Source organism: Cariama cristata, unplaced genomic scaffold (genome assembly GCF_000690535.1).
Source record: "Cariama cristata isolate BGI_N322 unplaced genomic scaffold, ASM69053v1 scaffold3955, whole genome shotgun sequence".
Taxonomy (NCBI): Eukaryota; Metazoa; Chordata; class Aves; order Cariamiformes; family Cariamidae; genus Cariama; species Cariama cristata.
Window position 1 is genome coordinate 6,673 of NW_009615651.1, and position 27,100 is coordinate 33,772.

The 27,100-nt window shown below is 39.7% G+C and overlaps 1 protein-coding gene across 1 annotated transcript in view; it reads right to left on the minus strand.

The window, feature by feature from the left end:
• Positions 1-2,398: 2,398 nt before the first annotated feature.
• MCTP1 (multiple C2 domains, transmembrane 1) overlaps positions 2,399-27,100 on the minus strand; it is a 131,148-nt gene continuing 106,446 nt past the window's right edge. Inside the window, exons 13-16 of the mRNA XM_009699887.1 lie at positions 10,389-10,498; positions 7,214-7,323; positions 3,570-3,667; positions 2,399-2,470 (exon numbers count right to left, since the gene is read on the minus strand). Of these exons, the coding sequence (XP_009698189.1) occupies positions 2,399-2,470; positions 3,570-3,667; positions 7,214-7,323; positions 10,389-10,498 (390 nt within the window). The remainder of the gene's footprint in view (positions 2,471-3,569; positions 3,668-7,213; positions 7,324-10,388; positions 10,499-27,100) is intronic.

Genomic DNA, 27,100 nt, shown 5'->3' on the forward strand with positions numbered 1-27,100 from the left:
CAGGACTGATTCTCCCCAGAGGCCTCCCACACAAAGCAGAGTAGACAAACTACAAATAGTGAAAACGGGTTCACTGACAAATTATTTTAAAATGTGATTTTAAAATGTCCTGCTGGGGCAGGAGAATCATATTTAATCAACATGCATTCTTAGCCTTGCCTCTGTGCATTATATTTTCAGTGAGATCGATTCTGAGTGACTGAGGCATTAAAAGTAGTTCACCAATTTTCAACAAGCAGATATTTTTCTCCCCCTGCCCCTTCCACTTAAATGTTTTGAGACTTCAAATACTGAAAACCTGCACACAGAAATACGATGTTTTCATTCGCTTGCCCTTCACACCACTCATGGGAAAATGATAGCACAGGACTTCAAAGAAAGAGGCTTCCTAATGCCTAGTAGAGAGAAGCTTAAAACTGTGTTTAATGCAGTAAATGTGTATAACTAACTCAGACATTACCACCAAAGTAGACATTTGAAATTGAGTACAAAGAACACACCAGAAATTGCACGCAGACCGATGGGCAACATTAAGAAGGTACAAGGCTTGCAGTGTATCAAAGAACTCTGCAAAACTGACAACTGGCAGCAAACATTCGCACACTGTCAAGTCGAAAGTTTGGCTTTTTTTAAACAAAATAGGCTCATCAGTGATTCTGACTTCATCAATACTATGTTGCTCTTCAGGCAGCATACAGTGAAAAGGTGGTTACAGAAGCTTTGCAAATAAATTCTTTTAAAGTCGTGATGTAACAAGAGCGTATCTGGGTCCAAGACTTTCTGCAGAACACTCATTTGATTGGCATTCTTTCAAACATATGAACAGAAAGAATAAAATAACAGTCACATCAGAAACCGGCTATCAACGTATCTGTAAAATAAACAAATCCAGGATGATCTTTCATGAGCAATGCCGCTAACATATAATTCTTTAGACAAATATATATACATTTGCTTGCAAAGTATTTCTAAGTAAGTCTTTTCAAAAAGTATTGTCAGAGTAGTGCAATATAACTTCACCAGCAATTGCAACCAATGAGAGGTAGCCCGGAGAGGACCACAGGAACAGCTCCCATCGAGGATGCAATCCTGCCGTCCTCCCCTGGGCAAAAATCCCCTTTAAAGTCACCGGGAGCTACGACTAAGAGCTGTGCACAGGTAGTCCCTTAGGAATGAAGTCTCTGCTCACTATGTGGGGAGCTGAGCATGGAAGTCTTACATGCAGCTATCAGAATATATCCCCAAGTACTCGTTAATGCAGTGGCCACTAAGACATTTGAAATGTAAACGTTCCTCGTCTATGTTCCATGTAATTTATAAAATAACTCAGTTTCCATGCAGTAGGGCACAATCGTATCAGAAGAACTGACTACATTATTAGCTAAGGAAATAAACCCGGTATATCAGTTTTACCACAACTGCATTTTTTTCCTCTACACTATATTTCACATCGGTAACAGGTAATGTGTTATATCGTAAAGCGTATTAATATGATCTTGTGATTTGAAAGCAAAAACATTTTCTGCAAGATTTCCATATTAAAATAGTTATGTGCACAAAAGGTGTTCATAGCATGACACCCAAAGCAATATGGAATTAGTTTGATAGTATTTCCATTACAGCAGAACTATGAACTTCATTCACTAAACTATGTAGTACAAATGAAGATTACTGGTACATATAGAAAAATCAGATAGGCAATCAGTTACAAACCCGGCAGTATTTTGAGAGAGACAGAGATCTTTAGGTCTTACAATGGAATGATAAAAACGGCAGGAACTTCTTTTGGGAGCTCCAGAAAGAAATTTGCACTTGGTGTTTCTCATTATCTTATAAGCAGCCCTACTGCACAGGAAAATGTTGCACCAGGAGTTAACATCAGGGTCTGGAGTTCAAAAAAATCTGCTAAAACTTAAGTGCAGTAGGCTCCACTACATTGTATTTCTCTTGAAATGTATAAAACATAGAAAATCGTAATGGTGACTTACTGGATAAAAATATTAATGCTCACAAATAAAATCTGACTGAATTTTTGAGTCAGATTTAAATTTACACCTTCTGCAGATTTAGTCAGTATGATTTGAGTATTTCAGGTATCTTTGACCACCAAGTAGCAGTGCTATTTACCATTTTAGATCGGTTCCTTTAATGTGTTACGCTGTTTCTAACAAGGCTCTCAAACGGCAAAAACCCTACTTGAAACCTTCGACAAATGTCTTTACCGTGCAAAATATATCTTCAACAAGAAATGCCTTTTTACAATATTTACAAAATCTCCCCATTAGATAAAAAGGCAAAATAAATAAAAAGCTTAGTGAAAGGAAACGCTGCTTAGGCTGTAGGCTTCTTCTTTTGTCTTCCCCCAGCAGACACTAGTCTCCTCGATGCATGAAGTTGGTTAGCCAGGATTGTTTTTCTTCCTCTTGCTTGGGCTGTGACTGGGATCTTGTTTCAGTTCATGGTATTGCACCTGTTTAAACACAACGTTCAGAAAGAAACCAGTCAGGTGACGCTTGCTAGAAAAACAAAGATTTCTGTTTTTCAAGCAGGGCAAAAAAAAGAAAGAAAACTATCGCTCTGTCAAACTACATGGGATTTGCAGCTGTGATTCAACAACAACAGAATGAGACATCTAGAGTAAGAAGGAAAAATGTCATTAGGAAAATCCTGCCAGGAAGTAATACTGTGTGCTGACATCAGCTTTAAGGCGGCTACTTTTATTGTTTTGTCCGTGAGCATTAACAAACAGTATCCTCATTAATGAATTGGATGAATATTCTTTGCAATGTTTCTTAAAAACTTCTTTATTTTCAAAGGCCTACCACAGAGGGGATCAGATTCAGAGCAGGTACGTGCACCCATACCGCCTATTTATACCAGCTCTGAACTGAAAACGCTACCTAGAAATAAGGAAAGTATACAATCTTTGTGATACTGGAGGTGATTTATGTGCCTGACATTATCTTAATGCTTGCACCTTCTCAAGAGATTGCGTACTGCATTACAAAAGCCTGCAATTCATAACCAGTTTATTTTTAAAGTTTATGAGCACAGTTGAACTGTGGCCACAGCAAAAACTTTCACCTCATGAAAGGAAATGCTGAAGTGCTCTGAGAGTGCTGTCAGGAGACACTGGACAAAGCCGCCTGCCACTGACTCCATGTTGGTGCAGCTCTTCCATCATTTGACCTTCCTATTCCCCCTCCGCGTGTCCTGACTGCCTCCGCTCCAGCCTTTCCTACACAGCGCCTTATCCCAATCAGATTCACATGGTGCTGGAGCTGCTTAATACAAACTCTAGCACCTGCTACCATCTCCCAAATACTTGTCTTTTTACTGGTTGCTCCTATGGATCCTCAAAGGCACAACCAAGGTAGTAGCTACTTTCTCACTGGAAAAAGGTCTAGCAGCCTTCTTACGATTCACAGACTATCCCTAGCTTGGGTTTACAATTTCTTTGTGCCAAAAAATCAAAATAACTGCTTTAAAATTTGTTTTAAAAAGCCAGAAAGCCATGATGCCACATATCAAATTAACTACCGTAAGGACACTTTAAAAAATATACACACCACTTGCACATCTGAAGGAACTCTGGATAGAAAGTCAAGTAGCTCATTGTTATCAATTGCATATGGACTTCGAAGCTTCTTTGTAAATTTATTAATGCCTGCAGAAGTGAAAGTTCAAATGTTACTATCATCATTTAAAAAAAAAACACAACCCATATATGTTTTTGGCAAAGTTCTAAAAAAGATTTTAGGATCTATTTCAAACTCTGACATTAGCACTGAATTAATCAATGAATGAACTGTAAACTCTGGCTCTAAAAGTTGGAATCTGCTACTGTGCTTCCCTCTGCTTCAAAATGCAAAAGTTCTAGGGACATTTTCAAATTCCTCCAATCCTTTTTTTGAAAGTAACAGAAACTGTGGCTATTATGCGGAGGTTGCAAAAAGGAGAGGAATAAAGTGTACTCTATTTCCGTAGCGGAGAGGATGTGCTTAATTGCAGGACAGAAGTTTCAGGTTAGACATAAGGAAAATCTTCCTAATGCTAAGGATGGTGAAGCATGTGGGAAGCGGTGAAGTCTGCGCCATGTGAAGGTTTTAGGATGAGTGTACACAAACCTCTGTCTGGCAATGACAGATACAGAGGAGCTGATAGCAGTGCAGAGAAGGGATGCAACATCTCCCTTAGACACCATGGTCTTAAAATGCCTAGTGACAATTGGCTGTCAGAAGCACCAAGAAAATTCTCCTCAAACTAAGCAGAAAGCAGGCTTTTGAATTAGACTAATTTTCTTATCGTTACATACCAGGTCAGATTTATACAATTTTCATATGAGAACCTTGTCCATGGGCTCTGGCAACAGGTCTAAAACACGGGCAGGAACAGTACAAACTGCACAGACTCTCATGTGAGTGTGAGAAAGCTGGGACAGCATTAAAAATGTGCCATTCTGTGTAATTTATCCAGGCTGTATCAGAGATAAGATAATACAGTTTATCTTCCACAACGTCTTCGGTGTCCAGGCCTTTCAGAAAGCATTCGCAAGGACATAAACCTTCAGGACAGAGTGCGCAAGCTGCAGTCTCGATAACACCCACAGCCTCCCACTGCATGAATTCTCAGTTCTGCAGTGTGGATAAGAGATGCTGCCATCCCTTTAACTGGTGATTGAACAGTGTGTGTTGAGAAAGACTATCTGAGATTCAAACACCTTTGTTTAAGAAGATCCTTTGCATCAGTAAGTGACTGAGAAATTCAAGGTCTACCCCACTGTTCATTGCACGTGGCCCCTGGACCACCCAGGAGTGAATTCAGGAGTTTATATAGTCTCATGTTGTCACATCTGATAAAGAGAAGTACCAGTCACCCCGTGAAAGTAAATGCATAAATAAATCATGGTCAAGGCTCAAGAAAAGAAGAGCAATTAACAGATGAGATGGGACACTAAAGGAGAAGTAAAATACAACAAAGGGATTAGGTCTTTTCCAAAAGCTTGAAAATTTTCTGATTAGAATAATTTTCTTTATACTCTTTTCCACATAAACAGCTGTAGCTGTTACCAGGACTCTGCACTTTATCGAACGAGATTAGAGTGCAAAGGTGGTTCCTGCTCCACCATGGCCATGCGTTCAAGGACCAGTAGTCTCCATGGGGAGAAACATGGCCAGGAGGGAAAGAACCGAGAATTTCTTGCCAGGGCACGTCCGTATGGATGCACAGAAGAAAGACTGCTATACAAAAGACGAGCCATAACATGGAGGAATTTTCATTTAAAAACCCCTGCCTTCCCAAAGAACGAAATGGGCAGATGCTGCTACAGACCAGCTCAAACTTTTCTATGGACAGAAGTCAGACAACAGAGGTCATTTGCTTCCAAGTGCAGGATGGACGAATGCGATGAAGAAATGTATATACACAGGGGAGGCTAGAAACACACAGTAATGGAGAAAACAGGCATGTGTTTGGAATATTGCATTTTTTAAAAGGACAGCTGCTCAAAGCTACACGCAGCACAACATGGCTCTGAGCGAACACATTTCACCCCAAGGAAGTCTGGACTGCTGGAGCTGCAGCTATGCAGTACCTGTCCGGTTGCATCTCCCGGCACGATGCAAGAGAAATAGGTCCCTAAAGAAGGGATCCCTATACAGTTGCTGAATAAGAAGCCACCTAAACTGCAACGTAGGAGAGAAACGTGGAGCTGAAACCTCTAGCGAACAAAGGCGCTTGAAGCTGTATCTAGATAGACTAGATAACTTGTGGGCAGGGAGGGAAGAGATGGAGGGAAAGAAAGCAAGGTGCATTTACAATAATTTGTGCTTATGCTACCCATTCATGGTTTGGGAGGCATGGACTCCAGTTTGGGAGTCAAGGCTCTGCCTTACACAAAACAGAGACATTTCTGGGGGAGTGTGACACCTCCAGGGTATCGCAGGGGTACATGTCAGGAGCTCGTCAAACAACAGCGCTGACTCTATAATTTTGTGGGTCTTGGAGAGGTATTATAATCTCAGGTTCTTGCATGAAATCAAGGGGATGTGTGAAAGCAAGTGTACAAAATGCCAGACCTGTCCAGAAAATGACAGGAAAAGGACACAGACCAAGTACTTCAAACTTCAGTAACAAGAGGCCTACCACTGTGTCTGTGTGCTGGGAAGAATGAAATTTTGGGAACAAAGAGTCTGGGTTGCACGTAAGTGATATAGGGTATGTGGGAATAAGTGGAATTCCAAGACAGGAAAAGAAAGTAAGCCCAGGCGCTTGCTTCTTTTAGTTCCACAGAAGTACTTTTGTTCAAATCCTCCTTATTGGTTCCTCTCCATTTTGTGTATTCTGCTACAATTAATTGTGAAGACCCTCTAAGAATCTTACTAATACTGACCGACAGGTAAAAAGTATATTCTTTGGAGTTAGTTCAATGATTTTATATTGTCTCTTGAATTCAAAAGTTTTTTACAAAGGCATGACTGTTACTCTGTTCTTCAGAAAGAAAATCTAGCCACAGATTTAACTGAGGCAGTGCTCTTCACAAGTCTGCACTACTGAATGAGGGTACGGCTGGTGGTGGTGCGAGATGTGTAAAAAACGTACAAATGAAAACTTGGAGCATTATTTACAACAGATGTGGTAATGGTAGCTGTTTACAATCAGTATAAAGAATAAATATAAGGACAAGTAGTGAGAGCTTGGATCAATCATGATTCCACCCCCTAGCCCCCCTCAGTTTCTGTTCAATATCAACCAGCCAAATACATATATACCTTTCTGTTCGACTAAAGGTGACCCTTTAAACAAGTTTCTTGTTGCTATGTTTACATACACTTTCACAAGATAAAGTACTGCAGTAAAAAAGGCATATTGTCCTAAATGCACTATATAGATTGAAATGCCTCCGTTTGTGTATAAGTGGTGAAAATAAATCAGAGTAATATCTAGACAAAGCTACATTTTGATATACGATATATGAAGAATCCTCATGGCTACATGTTTATAGTATGATGAAGTCTAGAATGCCAGCCAAGAAAAATGCATTTCGCAGGTGGGCCTAAATCTTTACGCAGTTGTGATTTTTAACTAACCTGTCTATTTCCATCATGGGGCAGCATCATGACCATAAATACAGAAAAGCACTGACAATGTAAGTCATCCCTTAAAAACCAGTTTTTTCTAAATGGCACAGACAGTTAAAAAAGGCTTTACTTACCCCAGAGAAGGACAATGTACCTCAGTGGAATGAAATACAGGATGATGGTGAACACAGAGAGGGCAACAATCGCCAGCCAGCTCAGGAATGGGACAGTCCAGTTGAATGTACTTAAAGAAAAATTAACAGAAGTCAGAACTCTGGTCACCCGACAGAGTCAATAAAAGAAAAAAATAATGGGCAGGACAGGGGGAGAAGTGCCAGTTCCCATCAGTGAGAACAAACGGAAACTTCAAACGAATGCATGGATGCTGGACATCAGGTTGGGCTTGGGCTTGGACCCACTCCCAGCAGAGATGAGAGGAGATGCTTTTCCGCTTTTTGGAAATGTCAGTGCTCACCCCCAATTTCAGCACCAGGCAAATCACACACAGGTCCTTACTCCCCAAATGTACTCATGCAGGCAACCCAGATGCTCTTCTTCTGCCCTACCGGTGTAGAGGTAGGATGTAACAGTTAGAAGAGCACTGCTAAGGGTTTCTGTTTTGTCTCCTGCCTGCTCTACGGTAAGGACAGCGCAAGCAGTTAAAGGCTGAGGAGGGACACTTCCCTCTGTCTGACGTATACGTGCAACCCCTGGCCAGATGCCCTACTGTCCTGGGGGGGGTACGTCGAGGAAAAGGCAAGTGTGTGGGTATGCAAAGCTGGAAACTCATCCAAGAAGAGGAGAGTTAGGGAAAAGGAGGGGGCAGAACAGTCAGTCCTGAAGACAGGGATAATGCAACAGCAGTGGCCAAAGGAAGGAAACAAAAACACTCTGGGTGGGGGGAAAAGAAAAAAAGGAGAAAAAGGACTGAAGGAGGAAAAAAGGAGGGAGTGGCATACAATAAAGTACATTGCAGGAAAAGCAAAGGAAAACTTCATCTTCCGGATAAAATAAAGATTATTTCTTTATGGATAAAGGAGGAGAACTTCTGGGATCCCATCAGAGTTCCAGGACATTGCCTTTCCAAAAAAGCCCCAGATTAAAAAGTCCCCCTTAAGGGTCCCAAACTGTATGCTGTGATAAAAAACTGCTGGTCTCCTCATTTTGCAGAGGCTGAAGTGTGGGCACAGAGGAAGTGAAAGCTAAGGAGTCTTAAAACAGCCATGCTGTGGCTGTCCAACCTCTGTGTGCGGGGAAGAGAGAAAGGCCAGATGGCCAACTGATACATATATGTCCCACGGGAATGCCGGTTAAAGGGAGCTTGGCTCAAGGGGGTTGTTCCATGAAGGCACCACCATGTCAAAAGTGTGGCACGACATTTATCCAGAAGGAAAATGTGGCTTTGGCTCTAAATAGCCTGATGAGACTCTGTAAAGTATTACCACGAGCTACATCCTCAATCAGTGTGATTACATTATTTTGGCTTCTCTGGCTGAATAATTGCAATTATCTGAATTGCTAGCCATATTTTTCATAATGAGCTCTGGCTTCCTGTGTTTATTTGTCTTCTTTTCTCCCTGGCAATTTTGACATGTCTCCAGAGTGAACATTATGTTAGTGTCACTTGGTGCAGGATCACTCCTTTTCTCCTCAGGGGACACCTGCTCTTTTCCCCTCTTCTGCATGCATTTGGGATGAACAGAAGGTTGAGGGTCTGCTCATGTTCCTGTGACTCGGCTTTGTGCAATGGATCACAGACACGCCATGTGTGGGAACACTGGCTCCTCACTTAGCAAACCTCCTTATGTGCTGTGTTAGCACAGCATTCAGTACAGGTTTCCCATTATAGTTTTAGGAACAAATTACAAAGATTTATAGGAAGATTCGGTCTCACTCAGTTTAGAAAATTCTGTTGCTCTCATCTGGTATATAATAGAACAAACCCTACTTCCAAAATGCACAATTAGAAAAACTTAATCATCAAGACAACTTCCACGAACAGCCTTTTGATAAAAGACTTTTTTCAGAGACAGGCTCATTTTGCTTGTCTGGAAAACTCGTGCAACATAATGCGCTTGCACCTGCCTCTGCTGCTGTGAACATGGCCTGCCTGGAAGTGTCCCCATGGGAATGTTTCTCAGGCTTTCCTATTAGGGACTTTGCTCTTAAATGCATAAATGGCAATCTCCTCTTCATCCTGATTCTGATATGGTTGCCATTGCTGATAGATTTAAAAAAAAAAAGAAAAAAAGAGGTAGAACAGTGTGAGAGATGATCCTCATGTTTCCTCCACCCAATGCATCAGTTTCCTAAAATTCACTTCCAGAAGTCAGTATTTATTTTGGGGTCATACCCCCTGCACAGGCTACGGTCTCATAGGTGTGGAACAGCAATGCACTGTGGATGGTGGCAGCAGCAGTGGATGAGACAGGTGCCTTATGCTCCGAGATCACACCCAGAAGAAGGGAACACATGGCTTTAACTCTCCTGTAAGATGCTCTGTGTGTGTCAATGGAAGCTTTACAGCAAAGCCTCTTGTGAAGGGTTTCTAACTAGATGTGGGTCCTGGGTCATCTCTCTGCCCGCAGCAGAACGGCAGTTGCGAAGGCGCTGCTCCCAACTTCTCAACCGCCGAGGATGAGATGCTCTCAGCTTCCGAGCGGCAGAAAGCCAAGTCAATCCTGTCCCTGCTTTGCAGCTGACGGCTGGAAGACGTCTTTCTGGAACCTATCTGATCTGAAATAACAAACCTTACGCTGCTGTTCACTGACCATGCCAAAAATATACCAAGCTTCCTGCAGTAAATCTCAGAACCTCTCTTGCCTAAGGCCTAAATTTATTGGCAATTCCTATATATCATGTACTAGTTGTTACAAATTACAAATACTACAGAAGGAAAGGTTTTGCTAACTCACATAAATACAACACTTCCAGCAACTGATCATACGTGCATCCTTAAAATTTGAAACCTCTATCAAGCTCCACTCATTTCCTTTATCAAAGCTGCATTTTATTATTAATTTCAAATAACTACTGTATAGGCCTCACAAGATTCTCCTGTTTTACTTCAAAGCCTTAGTTCTGATTTTTTTTCCCCAATTAATGCATTTCTAAATTCCAAAATTAATATGACAGTATTTTCATTAACTGCGGGGCCTTCACAAAGCCAAGTAAATATAGATGAGCTTCAATGATGGATCATCCAAAACTGGAGTACCCCTCAAAAAAGAAAAGTTACACTTTGTACCTCAGCTCGCAAAAAATATGAACAGTATTGGAGAGCAATCCAGCACCTGTGTCAGCACTTACTTCTTGATCCTTTCTCCGAAGGAAGCCACTTCATCAAGGATATTCTGGACACTGACACAGACCTCCTGGATGGCATAAAGTCTAGTCATAAATCCTTTTTTTTCACTGTCCTAAAGAAAAGAACAGGAGTAGTTGAATAAAAGAATTTTTGACTGTAGGAAAAGGACTGTGTAGCCATCACTTAAGTTTCAAAAGTGCACGTTACAGATTCATCTAAAAGTAATTGGTAAAGCCTGGCAATCAAAAATTGTTTTCTTGTCCTTTAAGCAGTAGATATTGACAATAAGTACGTTTTATTATATATGCTGAGCATCACACAATTTTGTTTGTCATTTCATTAGTTTCTAAATATATGCTTCAATAAGCCAGGTCGCTGGTTCATAAAGATGTTGAAGGTGCCGACCTCACACATTGTGCGCTCTTTCAAGCGCTAAGTGTCCAAAGGTGGAATAAGGGTGGTTTGTTGAAATGCTGGTTCTTGTGCTGATGTAGGCATCAGGAAGATAAAGATTCCTTGTGGGAGACACTGAGCGAGAAACCAGAAACACCTCAGCTCCTACGGGGACGATCCCCTCTGTCTTCAGTATGTGTTGAAGTTGTGAGATGTACCCATGCCCCCATCATCATCTATTCTACCTTTCTGTTTGGCCAGGGAGCATGTGCACTCTCTCTCTCTCTCTCATGTTTTCTGACTAATATCCAAGTGCTGCTACGCATGAAATATACAGTACATGTAACTCCAACTGCCTTTACGATATGATTAGTGCAGTCCACTGCTCCAAAAGCATATAAAATGCCACCCACAGACAAAGTGAAAGTTGCAGGGGAGGTGTCACACTATTGGACTATTGGACTTCTATTCACAAAGCCATCAATTTATGGTAACGTGAAAGACTGACCATAATTTCATTTTCGTTAAATTTATCAAGATTCCCTAAAAATGTGGGAGTTTTTTCAAAAACAGAATGACATTTGTCCTTCAAAAGCAGGAAGCACCCTCATTAAGACGTTTTCTGGGGTCCTTGATAGATTTGCCATCAGCAAATGTTGTCCTTCTTCCTGACAACTTGAGCAGACTTTGCCTCCTAGAAGAACCCAACGAGGTGCTTCCCAGGTACACCAATGCACTCCACAGACCATTCCTCAACTGGGTCTCCTCTCACTCTGACAGTCTGTTCTTTTTTCCACCAAAACCTTTCTATCTCTAAACCCAGACAGACTGCAGCATCAAATCCACACAGAGCCAAGAGCACTCAAAAAAATGCTGTGGTAGATGGGATTAAAATGGAGCACCACCATGGAAAAAAATTACAATTTCTCTTCCTTTTCCCCAGACTACACGTAAGTCAAAAGTTTATGTTCAGCACTTCTACGGATTGATGCCATATTACCCTATCTAATCTGAATGTGATTAGTGTTTTCTCAAAATAAGAAGTGGAAAGAAAAATATTTCAAGACTGGCAAAATAGTTGATAAAAAAGTTGTTCAACTTTTTGCCCTCACAAACCACACAATACAACAGTCTCTGCAATTGACTCCAAAGTCCGGCACCTAAGAAATCAGCAGACGTTGCATTTCGTTTTAGTTTACTTCTCCTGATACTTAATTAGCAGACCGTATATTGGTTCACTTATTTTGCTGTCATTTTTTCTGTCTTAATAAACCAGATTGGGTGAGGAAAACATCATTTAACATTTAATCATCTGAAGTTACTTCAGTGACACGGGTTCTGCAACTATGTTGTCAAGATTTCTTGTGAAGACGTTGCAACTATTTAGCTACAGAACACATATTGTCTAAAAATAAGTAACTGTGAGACAGACAGACAGATAGAGATGGCAAAACTATTTCCAGTGACTGAGTGTAATGTAAAAACCCAAACAGTTTAGAGACAGTAAAACCACTGGTTTCTCAGGCAATGTGAAAGAGCTTATGCTCTCAGTTAAGATTAATAATTATTCATATCACAAAGAAATATTTTTGGTTTTTGAGGATGACCATAACCACAGCCACTAATATCAACTACATCCAGTGGCATACAGCAGCACCGAGTCATTTGTGAAATTAGTTCCTGTAATATATATTACATTCTTGAAGCCTTGGCGATGACAGCACTATTGTCCTCAGGTGTATGGCTTCTGAGGAGGTGCAGGATATATCCAGCGTGTTTCATTTGTCATCAAGAAAGAGATACCTGCTCTATTCCTTCATGTAAAACACATACTTCGTGTACTGGAGAAATAAGAAAATCATCTGTTTTCTCATACAGCAGAAGCAAACAATAAGCCATACAGAAATCACAGGTATTTTTCTGCTTTTCAAACACATATACCATTTGCCTCTTCAGTTTTATTTAACAGACTCCGCCCTCTCTGTAGTTATCTTGATTTATAATTAACTTGTGTGACAAAAGAATTGCGTCCCTGTAACAAAACCAGTACCCTGTGTGACACCTCCAGAACTCAACTGGGATCACGTTCAGAGGTCCTGAGGCTGTTTTTCTTGACAAATATTTTACAAGACAAACTCGTATATCTTTTGGAAAATACATCTGTTTTAAATCATTCCCCTAAAAAACCCCACCAAAACCCCGAAGACAGAAAGAGACAGGGAAAGAATCACTATTTCCACCCCCCTGCATCTTCTGAGCTTAAAGAAAATTTGTTGACATACTCTGAGGCAGGAATAGACAAAACAGCACAGGAAAGAGGAGGTGGTCAGAAGGATCAGGATTCGGCTTTCCTTAAACTAACTCCACATGCCCCACAACTATTAGCTGTTTTTTATTTCCTGCTCCAAAGATTTGTGGAGAAAATAATCTGGGCTAAGGAAAAGCTGCACTTATTTTCTTCCAGCTAGATGCCGTGCGTTACCAAATACAACATATGAGCCACCTTGAGCAAACCAAGGTTCTTAAGAATCCATTTTTCAAACACTACTGGTATTTCCTTTCCAAAGAGAGACAGGCTGTGACCGGAATCAATTTCATCATTTGTATGGCTACAATTGCCAAGTTTCTGGAACTAATTGCCATTTAAACAGTAGATAAAATTTATTATACAAACCTAACAACAGCTTTATTACTATTTAATTTCCATGATTTGTTTGTCTGCAGTAGGCTTAAGGTATCTGAAAAGCAAGATGTTTGCTAGGGGATGGCTTTAAGCATGAACTGTGAAGGCAAAGTCAAATTGATGTTGATAGTCTGACTTGAATCTACAACAGGGAATGAACCCAAAGTAAAGATTGAGACCACGTCCTCCTTCACGGGACATTGTAGATTACAAACTGATATATTGCTTGGCCAATAATACTACTTAACTCTTGTATGCTGATTTTCAGCCATAACTGTATTTTCCATTTGGTGAAACCAAAGCAAAACAAAATAAATGACTTGCTCTAGCCTGTTTGGAGCTAATTCACATAAAAGCCTGAGTACAACCCATGTTGTGCGAGTCTCTTTATTTAGTGAACTATGCTTCCAATCCTGTGACCTAATAGGGTGATTTAAGAAAGGATTGTATCTCCAACCCCAAACCTCTCTCTTCTCCAAGTTTGACTGCATTTACAAAACAAACATTTCAAAAGACAGGGAAAGCAGGAGAAATAAGTAAGCCAGACTCAAAAGGAAACTTTTATAAAGTTAAGGGAATTAAACCAGCAAAAAAAGAGCTTTAAGTGAAAGGAGACATTTTTAGTACAGAGAATAAAACTCTGAACATTTTATGGTGGATAACTGTCCTATTAATAATTCCTAAGTTGGAGAGAAAGGCACAGATCATAAAAACAAAGTAATAGGAGAGTCTCAAGAACAGAAGTAAATTTTGGAATTTTTAGGAGATGCTGCCTGGTAAAGACAGAGGCTCCAGGTGGATTTTCCAAAAACACCCATCGTTGCCCAAGCTGGTACGATACAGCACCTCTGTACAAACCAAAGCAACTGAAATAAAGCCAGACTAACTTGTGATAGGTACAGAGCGACGATATGAAGCCCCCACCAAGAGCAGGAGTGTTCACCTGGTATGCTGTAAGTGCTATGGTCCTGTCACTTGGCCACCAGGAGACACATGCGCTCCTCTTCATTTGTGTCACACTGGACTACCTGTAGCCACAAAAGCGTAGCCCCACAGCTATCAATGAGGAACACCTCTAATCAGCCCTTGACCTTTAGTCACAAAACCTGTAAATCTCTATTACTTGAATAGAAGAATACTACTTCCAGGAGGAAACACTGCAGATTATTTCAACTAATAATTGGTCTCCAAAGCAGAGCCCATCCATAGGCACCCACATCATCCCCCGGCATGAGTCTCAGCCACATGCAGGGCTGTAACACCCAGGTAGACCTTCCTTTGGAGATTGACGAAGTATCGGTAGGAAATGCATTAGCCTCTTACTGGTAGGATTCATTAGTACCTCCCAGGCAGGACATGCAGACACCAACTGTTGAGCACTGTCCTATGATCTGTCCACTGCTCAAAAACCTGTCACTGGAGATTAATGGTCTCAGCAATTACCTCCCAGACTCCAACTTGTGCTTTCTGGGAAGGTCACTAAGAAGAAGATAGTAAGACAACACTATTCTAGCTCTGGAGGCATTTGATCTCCTCCAAGTCTTCCGAACCCCACATCACATCCATTCAGATGCAGTGATGGATACACGAGTAAGTCATTATTTCATCATTTTCTTAGGGTAATGGAAAGAGGTCAGAGAATCACGGTATTTTTATCCTAAAGCTGACTGTGGGAATGTGATCACGAGGCAAAGCTGAATGGTCTACAGGACCTGGAAAGGTGCATGGGGTGACCTGAAACCGACCTCTTCCATTACGTCTATAACGAACTGAGAGGGTCAAGTTGTTATAACCACTCTTCACTCTTGAAGGCTGCCGCTTTTGGAGTACCATAACCATCTGGTCTTGCCACTTCTTAAGTCGAAAAGGTACGGGAAGACTCTTGCAGACATTAAAACCTTTCAGTGGGACCTTAATGATTTAGAAGTTTCCACTCTTCCAGTAAGCTAGTTCTCAACTTTTCAGACTTTCAGTTATTTTGAACAGTGACTGAAGGCATGCCAGGCAGACAGGCACCAGTGTATGTTCTCTTCTTAGCATCAACAAAGGAGAAGGCCTGGCCGGTACTCCTACCATCCCAAAAAGGAACAGTGGGAGGAGGCTTCCTCACATCCCTGGCACAATTTCACATTGGACACCGAATCCCAGGGTTACGCAGATAACCGGAACGGAGCTTTTAAACTGTGGGCTTCACTTTTGCCCATGTTACCTGGCACCACACTGTCAGTGACCACATTTTTAAGACACTATCAGTTGTTTACAAATGCTCAGTATGTCATCTCTAAAGTCCACTTGCTAAGATGGGTCTTTACATGTGCATGGAGAATGGGTCTGAAAATAATTGCTCACGCCCAAATGGAAATCAGGCTGAGGATTTTTAAAATACGGAGAAAAGCATGTAATTATTAAAAGACTAGAGTTTTACAGAGAGAAATGGTATTTGTGGTGATGATTATTACAGAAAGGAGCAATATAACGCTACTGCCTAGTAAGCATTCTGTATTTCAAACAGCAGAAAGTAGGCACAATAGAAACCATATAAACACGCAGAAGAAAACACTGAAGATGCACTGTTTATGAAGACACTATGCCCGTGAGCATGAATATTACAACAATCTGTTCTGCGTCAAACAGACACTGAGAGTTGATAGAAGTAATTTTGAACCTTCTGTGACTTTTTGGCACCACCTATGTAATGAATTAGACTTTTTCATGTGTAATGAACTGCTGCAGTGCTAGAACATGAATATAAAATCGCCAAAAGAAAAAGTCAAGAGCTACAGTAATAATTCCAGGCAAAAAGATGATATTGCAAACTTCCTACAAAGTAGAGAAACAACACTTTAATGGCAATTCTTATGTATATTCTTATTAAATGGAGAATTTTTTGCCAGTGCTTTTTATTTTCTCTTTCCCACTACTACATTCCACAGTACTGCCCAATGCTGTTTAAATCTGTTCCTTCCTGGTCTCAACTTCACTGCACATTTTAATGCTGTAAAGATAACACTCCAGATAAAACACAGAAACACGAATGCAATAAAGCCAGTTAATGGAGTGACATGCCATTTCACTGAAGGGCCATCTAGTGGGGTGAAACAAAAACTTACATTTTCCTTGCATGATACCTTTTTGACTAATGCAAAACCTTTATGAGGCGTTCATGAACACTCTAAGCAAATACATTACTTGAAAAGGGTGGATGCTTGTTCGTGGTGATACATTCAGGGGCAAAAATCAAGAGTGTCAAATAGTGCTGTGCCTTTCTTGATACTGGAGGGAAACTTGAAGAATTAAGGCACTGTGGGGTTAAGCACTGCAGTGACAAGAATCCACCAGATGCATTAACTTTATGTTCATATTTGAAAAACCTGAAATTTTTCTCTCGGCTGCCTCTTTTTGTCCCCTTCACCCTGTTCTACTATATTTAAGCAAAGGGAGAGAGAGTTTGTTATTTTATGTGAGACAGAACTATACTGGAGCTGGACAGCGATCTCATTAATACTCCTCTTGTAATCAGCCACATCAATGTCATCCAACAGAAGCTAACACACAAATCTTGGTGTATTGTCCAGCTGTTGTTTGCAATAGCTAATTTAGATAGAATACAGACCTGAAGTTCTACTAATGAACAAACTTTGGCCATGATTTTATAGTTGAATTTGTAAATTCCAGTGGTTCTAACAGTGTTTACCCTCTACACTGAATGCAAAACTGCAGTTAACGTTGTGTTCATCAATGCAGCTCTCCAACTTCTGTGATACAAACGTGAGGGATGACAAATTTAATAGTTAAAGCCCAAAGCTCTAATAATATTAAAAAAGGTAAGGAAAGAGCCTGCTAGTTCTATTGGAAAGAGTTATTTTAAGTAAGAACAGTCCAGCAATGCAAGAGCCTGGAAGGATGGTGGGGTGAAAACAAGTCATACCAGCCAGTATCACAATTCCGCAATCAGCTAGGGGTAAGAGAAACAGACAGAGAAACCAGAAAGGGAATGCTGAAGTCTGTGGTTAGTGAAACACCTGACTTTTTGAGATTCTTATCTAAACCATACCCACACATTTTTGTTGTTCACTTGTTACCAACAAGAGCCTCATCAAAATAATATAGTGCTCTGTTTTGAAAGTTTAAAGTAGCCTTAAAATTTATCTTTCAATAAATATCTATACAGCTGTCACTGACTGATATGGAAGAAAGATTATGGAGTTCTGCTGGAGTTATAGTCATCTAAAATTTCAGTTGCAGTTCTGAAATACATTGGCTTGAATGTAGCAGATGTAAAAGTTAATTTGATGATTTAGTGTATGTAGAACATAATTTTCATTTTCTCCTTGTAAAGATTACGATAATGATAAACATGCTTTTGAGCAGAGGATAAAGACTGACTATTCAAGATCACCTCCGTACCGGGCTAGGACACTACCTCTGCACCAAAGTCTTCATTTAGATTTACTTTATTGTCTCTGGAAGTTTCCCAGACCTATGTCTATAGGATATTACGATCTTCTAATTCTTATGTAAGTCATTCACCTAAACAAACAGAGATAATGGCTTTACACTAACTTATCGGCCGGACCTGGCAAGCCTCAGAGATAGCAGCTGCAACTGCTTCTGCTGCCAAAAGACCTGCATCTCCAATGCACAACTACAGAGGGTAACCTCAAAGTTGTCACCACCACTGTATGAACTGCCACCATAAGAGCCAGCAAAAGGAGTCAAATACTGAACTAAAAGAGGATTCAGCACCCCAGCCTCAGATTTCTATTTGAGAGTTAATACGAACCATTCTCTAGAAGTGTTCGCCTCAGGAGGAGGAACCCGCTACCATGGGTTAGACACCTAAACTGCATATCACTAAAGATCAGTGACAGGAGTCTTACTCCTGCTCGCCTTTGGTCACCAGGCTAAAATATCCAGCTCCTTTTTAAGAAAGGATATTACTCTGACATTTCTCTCTCACATTCACCACTATTAATAATATGTTTAAATCAAACACATACAAAAATAATTTTGTATTTCAAAATTCATGTGATTGTGCCTTGGACTGCTGATGTTCTCCGTTCACAGAAATCAAAAGGGATTTCTTCCCCTGAAATTTCCTTACCCAAACCGGCACACACCTGGGCCTGGTCAAGCAGATTGTGGAGCAGAGGAGGAGTATAGAAATGCCATTACCATTGGTATCTGCTGCCCAAATAACGCTCTTTTGGAACAATCAGTCCAAACCTTTTGGCTGCTTGATCCAAAGCACTGCTCCCAAATCCAAATTCCAGCGATTTAACTCAATGGCAAGTTGCTATGAAAAAAGGCAAACAAAACCATTCTTGGTGATGCTACTTGTAAAGACCAACTGTTCACAGAGACGTGAAAACAAGAGGGGAGATTCTCAAAGGCTGCATGTCGCTACCATATCCTGAGGTCGACGGAGCCCAGATGGTTTTCAGCAGTTGAAGACCAAGCCCTAAAATCTGAAACATTTGATTGCTGTCAAGTGCTCAACGATTAGACAAAAGTCCTCTTCGCTATTAAGGAACATGATCTGGAAAAGAAAAACATTAGGCCTTATGCTTAGCTAAGGCAGCAAGTGTAGGTTATCTGAAATATTTAATTCCAAACATGAACCTGTAGCAATGAAGATGAAAACAGTAATATGTGAGATCTGGGTGACGTTTTTTTGTATGAGTTGAATATTTAAAGAAAATAATCTTGGAAGCAGTTTGGAATTGAATTCCAAACTAGTGAACAAGGTGATGGTCAGAAGAACCGTGAACACTCAAAATCAAAAAGCACAATACCATCATTATGTCACTACCTCTGCTACTTCAGCTCAGAAGAAATCCTACCGCGTCTAGGGCAGGAAAGACTTAACTAATGTTCCAAAGACAATGCATATAAATACACATTTCAAACAGGAGCTACAATTATTCAAGGAATCTATCAAATATTAATAAATTGAAGAAAGAAAGAAAGCCTTTCAAAAACACTCCTTTTTTACATAATTCCCTTGGATAAGTGTTCAAGCTGTGCTTTTGGAAAATTATGTAGTGTAGAAAAGTAGTTTGGTATTTGAGGCAAAACAATATAAAAAGGAAGAAGAGAACAGCACTTAGAAAATAACCCTGCAAATATTCTGGGGGTACAGTGGGCAAGGGGTGATGGGTGAACCAAGAATTCTAGGGTCGCTTTGAAGAAAATCCAGAGAAAAGTCTGAAAAGGCTCCACTACCAATTTTCCCTGTATGCTTATTTCACTGAAATTGGGGAAAAAACCCCAAAACAACCCTCTTTGTTTATTAGGAAGTATGGAAATTTTGGAACAGATCTAAAGCTGAGCTATCCAGTGAAGATGGGGTGGATCCATGAATATGCACAATCACAATGAAGGGTAATTTATAACAATGTCATTTTAGTGTCTAACCACTACAATAGTCTGTTCTACATTCATTTTAAATATGATTCAGCATGCTGATGTCTCAGAAGGAAAAAAGCATGTATTTATACTGGACCACAGTAAATGATAACCTGACTGAAAACTTTGTAAGAGGTGCTCACATTCTGGTAACGTACTGCAGTCTACAATACCAGAAAGAAAAAAAGTAGCTCAAAGGCAAATATTTACACAAAAGTCTATTTTTTTTTTTTCAGAAAAACAAATATTTGTAGCTAAAGCAAAAGCTTTGACTGTGTGCTGTATGTATAGATCTGTGACTTTACAATAAGAGACATTGTAGAAAAAGCTATCAGCTTGTCTTCAGTCACCTTAGGTGAATTTTGAGAAATGAATAATGAAACTTGCTTAGTTGAACTTAATGAATGGGGATGCTTTAGAAGGAAAAAGGAGAGCAATGTGTTGTTCAAATTAAATACAAAATCTTGATGATTACTGTAAGGTTGGAATGACAGCTGAAACAATAAATTGCAGGAAACACAAAAATTCGTCGTTCTTAGGCAATATTAACTTGACCACTGAGCATCATGCCATAGGAAGTATACTGGATCACAGATGATACTATTTATACCAAATCCTGCAATCAAAGAAGAAAAAAACCAAACAGCTGAGATGATAGATACCTAATCTACAGATGATGAAAAATAGGCGTTGAATGGAATTTATCTGCTTTCCTAAAGAAACAAATAAACAAAGTACTTTAACCAGTCACCATGTGACATGCATTTCCCCACTTGTTACTTTTTTTCTTATCATCTCCTAACTTGCACACTGCCTATTTAAAAACCCTAAAGTACCAAGATCCACAGATACACAGATGCTGGAGGAGAAGGGCTGGGAAACCTGCAGGGAATAATGAGCCTGACAGCAAACTAACAAATCATTGCTGTTTAACAATTCAGAGTGGATATTGGGCATTTAGCTCGAAAAGCTGCAGAAGGAGTTAGCCTTCAACCCATGATGCACCCCTGTTGGAACTGGACCCTTTTGAATACGGAGTTATTTTCAGGACAGAAAACAGGAAATTATAAAGACAATTGGAGGGCATTTCTCCCTTGCTGCATCCCTGATCCTTTCCTGACATTTTCACAAATGCCAGAGATCCATGTAGGATGACATCAGCTTCGAAGGTTTGCTGGCACCAGCTGTCCACAGATGCATGAGTGCCATGCCATCTCCTGTTTCTCCAGCTCCACCACTGCTATCTAACTGAGGGTGTTGTCTAATTGCCTCTAATTGAGGGTGCATGGTCTCTAACAAGGTGCAGTCTGTTTAGAATTACTTCTTTTATTCCTACAGGCTTTTCAGTAGAGAAGACAAATTAGGCCTCCATACTATAAAAAAAAATAAAAATGCTTGTTTCTTCCCAAACTTTAAACTCATAGCTTCATTTTAGTGACACTCAGAAAAGCAACAACCACCAGCCACAGTGCAAGAATTCAATGACAGTTCTCTTCTTCAACTTTCAGTCTTTGTATTATTTATTGTCTAGTAAATACAGTTTAAATGCTTTTCAGCCTTGGTTGCAAACTCAGTACCCATTTGCAGTCCAACAACAGCAGGGAATAAAGCTGCCATCGTAAAATGTCTTTTTTCTCCTGTATGCCTGCTTTCCATAGATTTCATTATTTCTTGTGGATCTAGACACATTGTCATATCTAGGCCACAGCAATGCTAAGTAAACAGGGAGAAGGGTTGTGAAATTTTTATCATCATTGCAACAACTGGCTGGGAGGTTATACCGTATTCAACCTTTTTCCAAAGAAAACACAGAAGAGAGCAGGTGCCATTCCTCTAGAAGAAGAGCTGTACTATTCTAGCCTGACAGTTTGAGATTAAGCACACAACCAACTAAGTGTTTACACTTTGTGGCACAACAGTTAGCAACAAGACTGTAATAAGCAACTGTATTGGATTAAAATAGCTTTTTGTGAAGGGCCAGATTTGTGTGATATTTAGAAGTACCCAGACCAAACTATGGTTCTTTGCTATCAAACACATGGAAGGATGGCTCATGGAAGGCATTGGATGGACACATGCCTGTACAGAAACAGAGTGGTCAAGAACAGACACCCACAGAAATGAGCAAGTTGAGGTTAAACAACTTGCCAGAATATTTCTCAAGCTTTCAGAGAACCATGGTTCAGGTTGTTCCGAATAACTCTCAGTGGCTTTTTCTTCCATGAGTTGGTCCACTCTCATGTTGGACCTACATAAACTTCAAGCACCCCCACCACTGTTAGTGGTTCAATTATTTCCTCTCCAGGTTCTGTCAGAGTTTTTAGGCAAACACTATCCAGGCCTCACCATTTGTTATTGTTCATTTTGTTGATTTTTTCTACAACTTCTTTTACCAACACTTCAAGTAGTTCCTCTGTCGCAACCCCTGTGGAAACCTTCCCAGGCTCTTCCACAAGGAATACATATGCAAGAAATTAGGAGTGGGGCTTAAATCCAAGGCCCTCGGTAGCTTGTTTTAAAAAGTTCCAAGTACCATATAGAGAACTTTTGAAATTATTTATGACAAATTTCTTGAAACTTTTTAGAATTTAAAACCAGTCAAATCAATACTGGGAAAGGAAATGATAATTTACAATGTCCTTAAAAGAAATCTTTTAGACTGTTCCTAAAAGAAAAAGGATATTAAAATAACTAAGCAAGGAGAAAGAGGTAAAAGAGCAGATATACTTCAAAAGATTAATAGTAAACTATCATAAAATTTGGTAGTACAGCTGATGTTTAATATATTAATCTAGATCAAAAAGAAAGAAGGTTGAGATGTCAACTTTATAAGTGACAATTACTTAAGGAGGTGATGTCAAATTTCTGAGGACTATAACAAGGTTTGATGAATTACTAGCACTAGTGGTTTAACTTTACCTAGTGCCATTATATAACCTGATTAAATAATTTCAGCTGAAGTACTGAATTCAAGCTAAAAAACAAAAATCAAAAAGCAGATCCAGAAAAATGTGCAGACAGAAGCTATTGAAATAATGAAAATTGTGAGGAAAAATAAGACAATGAGCAATAGAAAGTACTAGGACATTTTAATTCACACAGAAGATGAATGAATATAATCAAGATATTCAGAGTAATGAAAGGTTTAGAGAAAGTAAATTGGGACTCTTAATTACTCTCATAAGGTGGTATAGAGAAATGTTCCACGAACTTGAAAGGCAGCAGAGGTAAAACTGATAAAAGTAAAATTTTTTCATCCAATGCAAAACTCACTGGTGGAACTTGCTCCCAAAACAGCATTAATACGAAGAGCTCAATAAAAGTAATAGCAGATTTAAGCACATAACACAATCATTTTCCTGTGAAGTTATCAAAATAGTGGGTAGAACAACTATCCATCATTTCAGAGAAAAATATGCCACAGTTAAAATCTCTTGTGGAACTCTAAAAAGAGTTTTAGTCAGAATAGAGAGCAGAAGTTACTATGAAAATTACACACATCATACAATACACACATGAGCTGAAATATTTCCTGTTTATTATTTGAGATACTTGCATCTTTGTTAAAACGTGTCAGAACAGTAGTAGGAGAACAAGAAATCAACAGAATCATGGAGCTGCTGACATTGTAGCCTAGAAAAAAAAGTACTGAGAAGTACAGTCCAATGCTTGCTAAAAAGGACTGGACAGATATGCAAACAAAAAAGTCTCCTATTTTTTCACGTCAGCCATACAGTGAAAATAAACTTCCAATAAACTTTCTGGACAAACAGAGTCACATAAGTGTTTTCCAGCTACGGCACTGATTTCTTCTAGGAGGAAAAAAAACTTGCGAATTCTAATTTTGGCTAATCATTCCCATCCCAGATGAATAAATGGTTAATTTTACTGTGTTTTTTCTGGTTACGGAGATTGGGGTTAAGAGAATGCATGGCATGCCTAGGGTTGTAACGTTAGTCACTTACACCAATACTTATGTCTTAACAGCTATTTTATGTTTCCTTCTGTTGAACTCATTCAATCCACACTTTGAAATAGATTCATTTTTATTACATGGTTCTTCAATAGCATGTACGAAAACAAACACATTAAATTTCCAGCATTCTCAGGGAGAAGGGGAAATCTGAATACCTTCAACTCAACCTCAAACTGAAAATTGCCGGAGAACCGCCACTTTACATATAAAAACACCACAGCGTTTCTCCTTGAGTTTGCTTACTTTTTATTTGTATGACAGAAGACCTCAGAAATCAGCTACTACCAGACAGTGCCTCAAAACTTTGTAGGAATTTTTTCCTCCTCTGGAGGTACTGAGCTTTACTCTCAAACAGACTCGGAGCTTTGGAGAAGCCGGCATGCCTGAATGCACAGCTCCCTGTGCACTCTGCATCCTACTGCACTGCCCCGGCCTCGAAATCTCATTCCCTTTGTATTGACTTTAGTGCTTTTAATAACCTGTGCAGTTGAAAATATTCATGTATGCAGTGGGAAATATTAATATAGTGCTACAGGGGAGAGAAAGGGAGGGAATTCACTAACAAGGCTTTCTCATAAACAGGGGAGCATAGGGGTGTGAAGTGTGCAAAGCATTTCGCTTCAGTACCTGGAAGCACCTGGGAGACCCCCCTGTTGGTTAGGATAACGCAAAGGGAATGTCAGGAAGATCCTGTGGCAAGTGGAGATGGCACAGCCTGACTGGGCACCCTTCAAGGGGGTGTTTGAGATTGCTCCCCACTGCAGGGAAACAGCTCAAGCTCTTTATTAGTAGCAGTATTAACATTAATAATTGAGAATATTATTAATATTAATCATTAATGACCATCATTATTAAGACTTTTTTGGTTGTCCTTCCTCCTAGGAAGGGGAGGGGGAACATGTCAGAGCAGCGACTGGTGGGTCCCAGCATTCCCAGAAGATGAGTCTGCCTTGAAGCAGGGGCACAAAAACAATTAGCTGTGCCAGAGAAGGTGGGTGAAGACAGTAAAAGAGCTGTAAATACTAGAGTTATCAATTACCTCTGGGCATTCACAGTAACAAAGTAAGCCCAGTTAAACAGAAGTAAAATGGGCACTACTTCTCAGAAAAGCAGTATAAAAAGATAGCCACCTTTTTCACAGCTGGTAATCATCATTATTTTTTTATATTTCATGCACAAGCTCTATTTACCCTCGTTGGTTGTTGCCATGTTGTGTCCTTAGTTGTATTTTGTGACTGTCTGAAAGACCCTTTCAAGTATGAGGGCACCACCATGTACAGCACCATGTCATGACATGCAGTCCCAGCGTCAGAAGGGTAGAGATCTGCTCAACGGCAAGAGGCTATTAGTTATTACACCCACATAGTCATTTGTTTCCAACTTTTTTATATTCCATTTACATGTCATAAATCCCTTGGCTGATTCCAGCTAGAGTTGCACTGAGCTCTCACCTTCCCACCTTGTCTAATATTATGGGGCAAAACAGAAGTATCTTAATTAGACAGGATGTATATTATTAAAAGAAAGATCCAAATTATTCACCTGAACTATTATTAGGAAGTAACATGTTTTAATCTCATCCACACAACATTCAATTTGCCTTGCTGTTACTACAAATATTACTTTCAATAAACATTTCGAAAACCGCAGCCACCATTAGAGTGGTTTAAACAGATATCTAAACCTGTAGAACAACAGCAATAACTAAATGCTGCAAATTATATGTAGTTTATGGTGGAGGTAATTTAGCATATCTAATCACAGTTTCAATCTTCTCCTAGAGGGAGAACAGGGAAAACAGGAGAAAGAAGGAAGAAAATAAAGACTTTGTAAGCATGAAAACTTTTCAAAGTCCTAATAGCACATAACCTGTCTAGTGTATCTCTAGTATACCATACTTTATAAAATCATGCCAGGCCTCTGGCTACGCTTCTGCCTTCTGTCCTTACATGATTTGGTAGGACACAAATCTGAGTAAAGATATTGATAGTGCCCAGAAGAAACGTATAGTGTCTAGATGGTATCGACATCTCTGAAGGAAAAGAACAATGCTACGTGTGTTGAGGTAGGGTAGCAGTGTTGGAGTGCTCCCCGTCCTTGACTAACCAACCTCTCTCTAGATAAATGATGGAGAAAGCAAACCAGGATAATACTCGTGCATAATTGTATCAGTATTTCTGCTGTTCAGTTTCATCCTTGAGGAAATATATCCTTTTTGATTCCCTGGAAGCCATTACAGACATCGTCCTTGTAAACGACCTTATTCAGAATCAAATTAAAAAAAGGGAATATTGAAATAAGAACATGGAGTAGGATCCTGCTGACTGCAGACTCTTTTTTTTTTTTTTTCCCAGTGTCTTTTTAAAAAGTAATATTATATTTTCTGAATGTTTTTTCATGTTCAGTTTGCGAAAACTAATTCCTCCATCCCTCTTCACCTTCCTGGGAAGCTGACAGGAGGTACAGAAACCATCTTGGGTGTCCAAGTCCTGACACTGATTTTGGGGACCATTTTGATCAAAATACTCTACACCGGCTTTGAAATAGAAGCAGAGATTGCTATCATAATTCTAATAGTGGCGACTGGGATTGTAAAAACGTGTAAAATAAATGCAAACAGTTTAAGGCTTTTAGATACAAAAGTGCATTTTACAATGGGCAGCACACACAGAGTATGTGGTGCTCACTAATGTCAATGGTCTGAAGCGTTCATCATGAAGTCCTCTGGGTTCCTCTGATTATGGGAATAAACCCACATGTTTGGCCACTTTTGTCTTCAAGCCTGTTCTATCATCTATAGAGAACAATAGATTAAAACAACAGTAATTGTCAGGATCGATCCCCTCTTTAGTTTTAAAAATGGAAGCATAACACACTTCTACCTTTCAGCACTTTAGCATTTTGCCATGACTTTTGAATAATAAATGTCAGTAGAGCAGTAAGGTTGTAAGATAATTTCCTTAATAGCCTAAGCATCACTTCCACGTATTCCCCCAAAACAGCCTTTAGAAATGCAGCATGTTTTCTTTACAAGTGGTCTTTGTGCCCGTTTTCTGTTGCTGAAAACGTTTTTAAAGCATGTCCAAAATCATGCAGTTTTTAAATAATTAATTTTCTTTCCCTCCTCATGTAGTAGGGATACATTGTTTCCTTGACATTTTGTTTTTCATTGCTAAAGCAGAAATCCCTTCCTATTCCCCTTATGCCTTTCAGCTGATGAAATTGTCCCCTTTTCGCAATCCTTACCTCTTTCC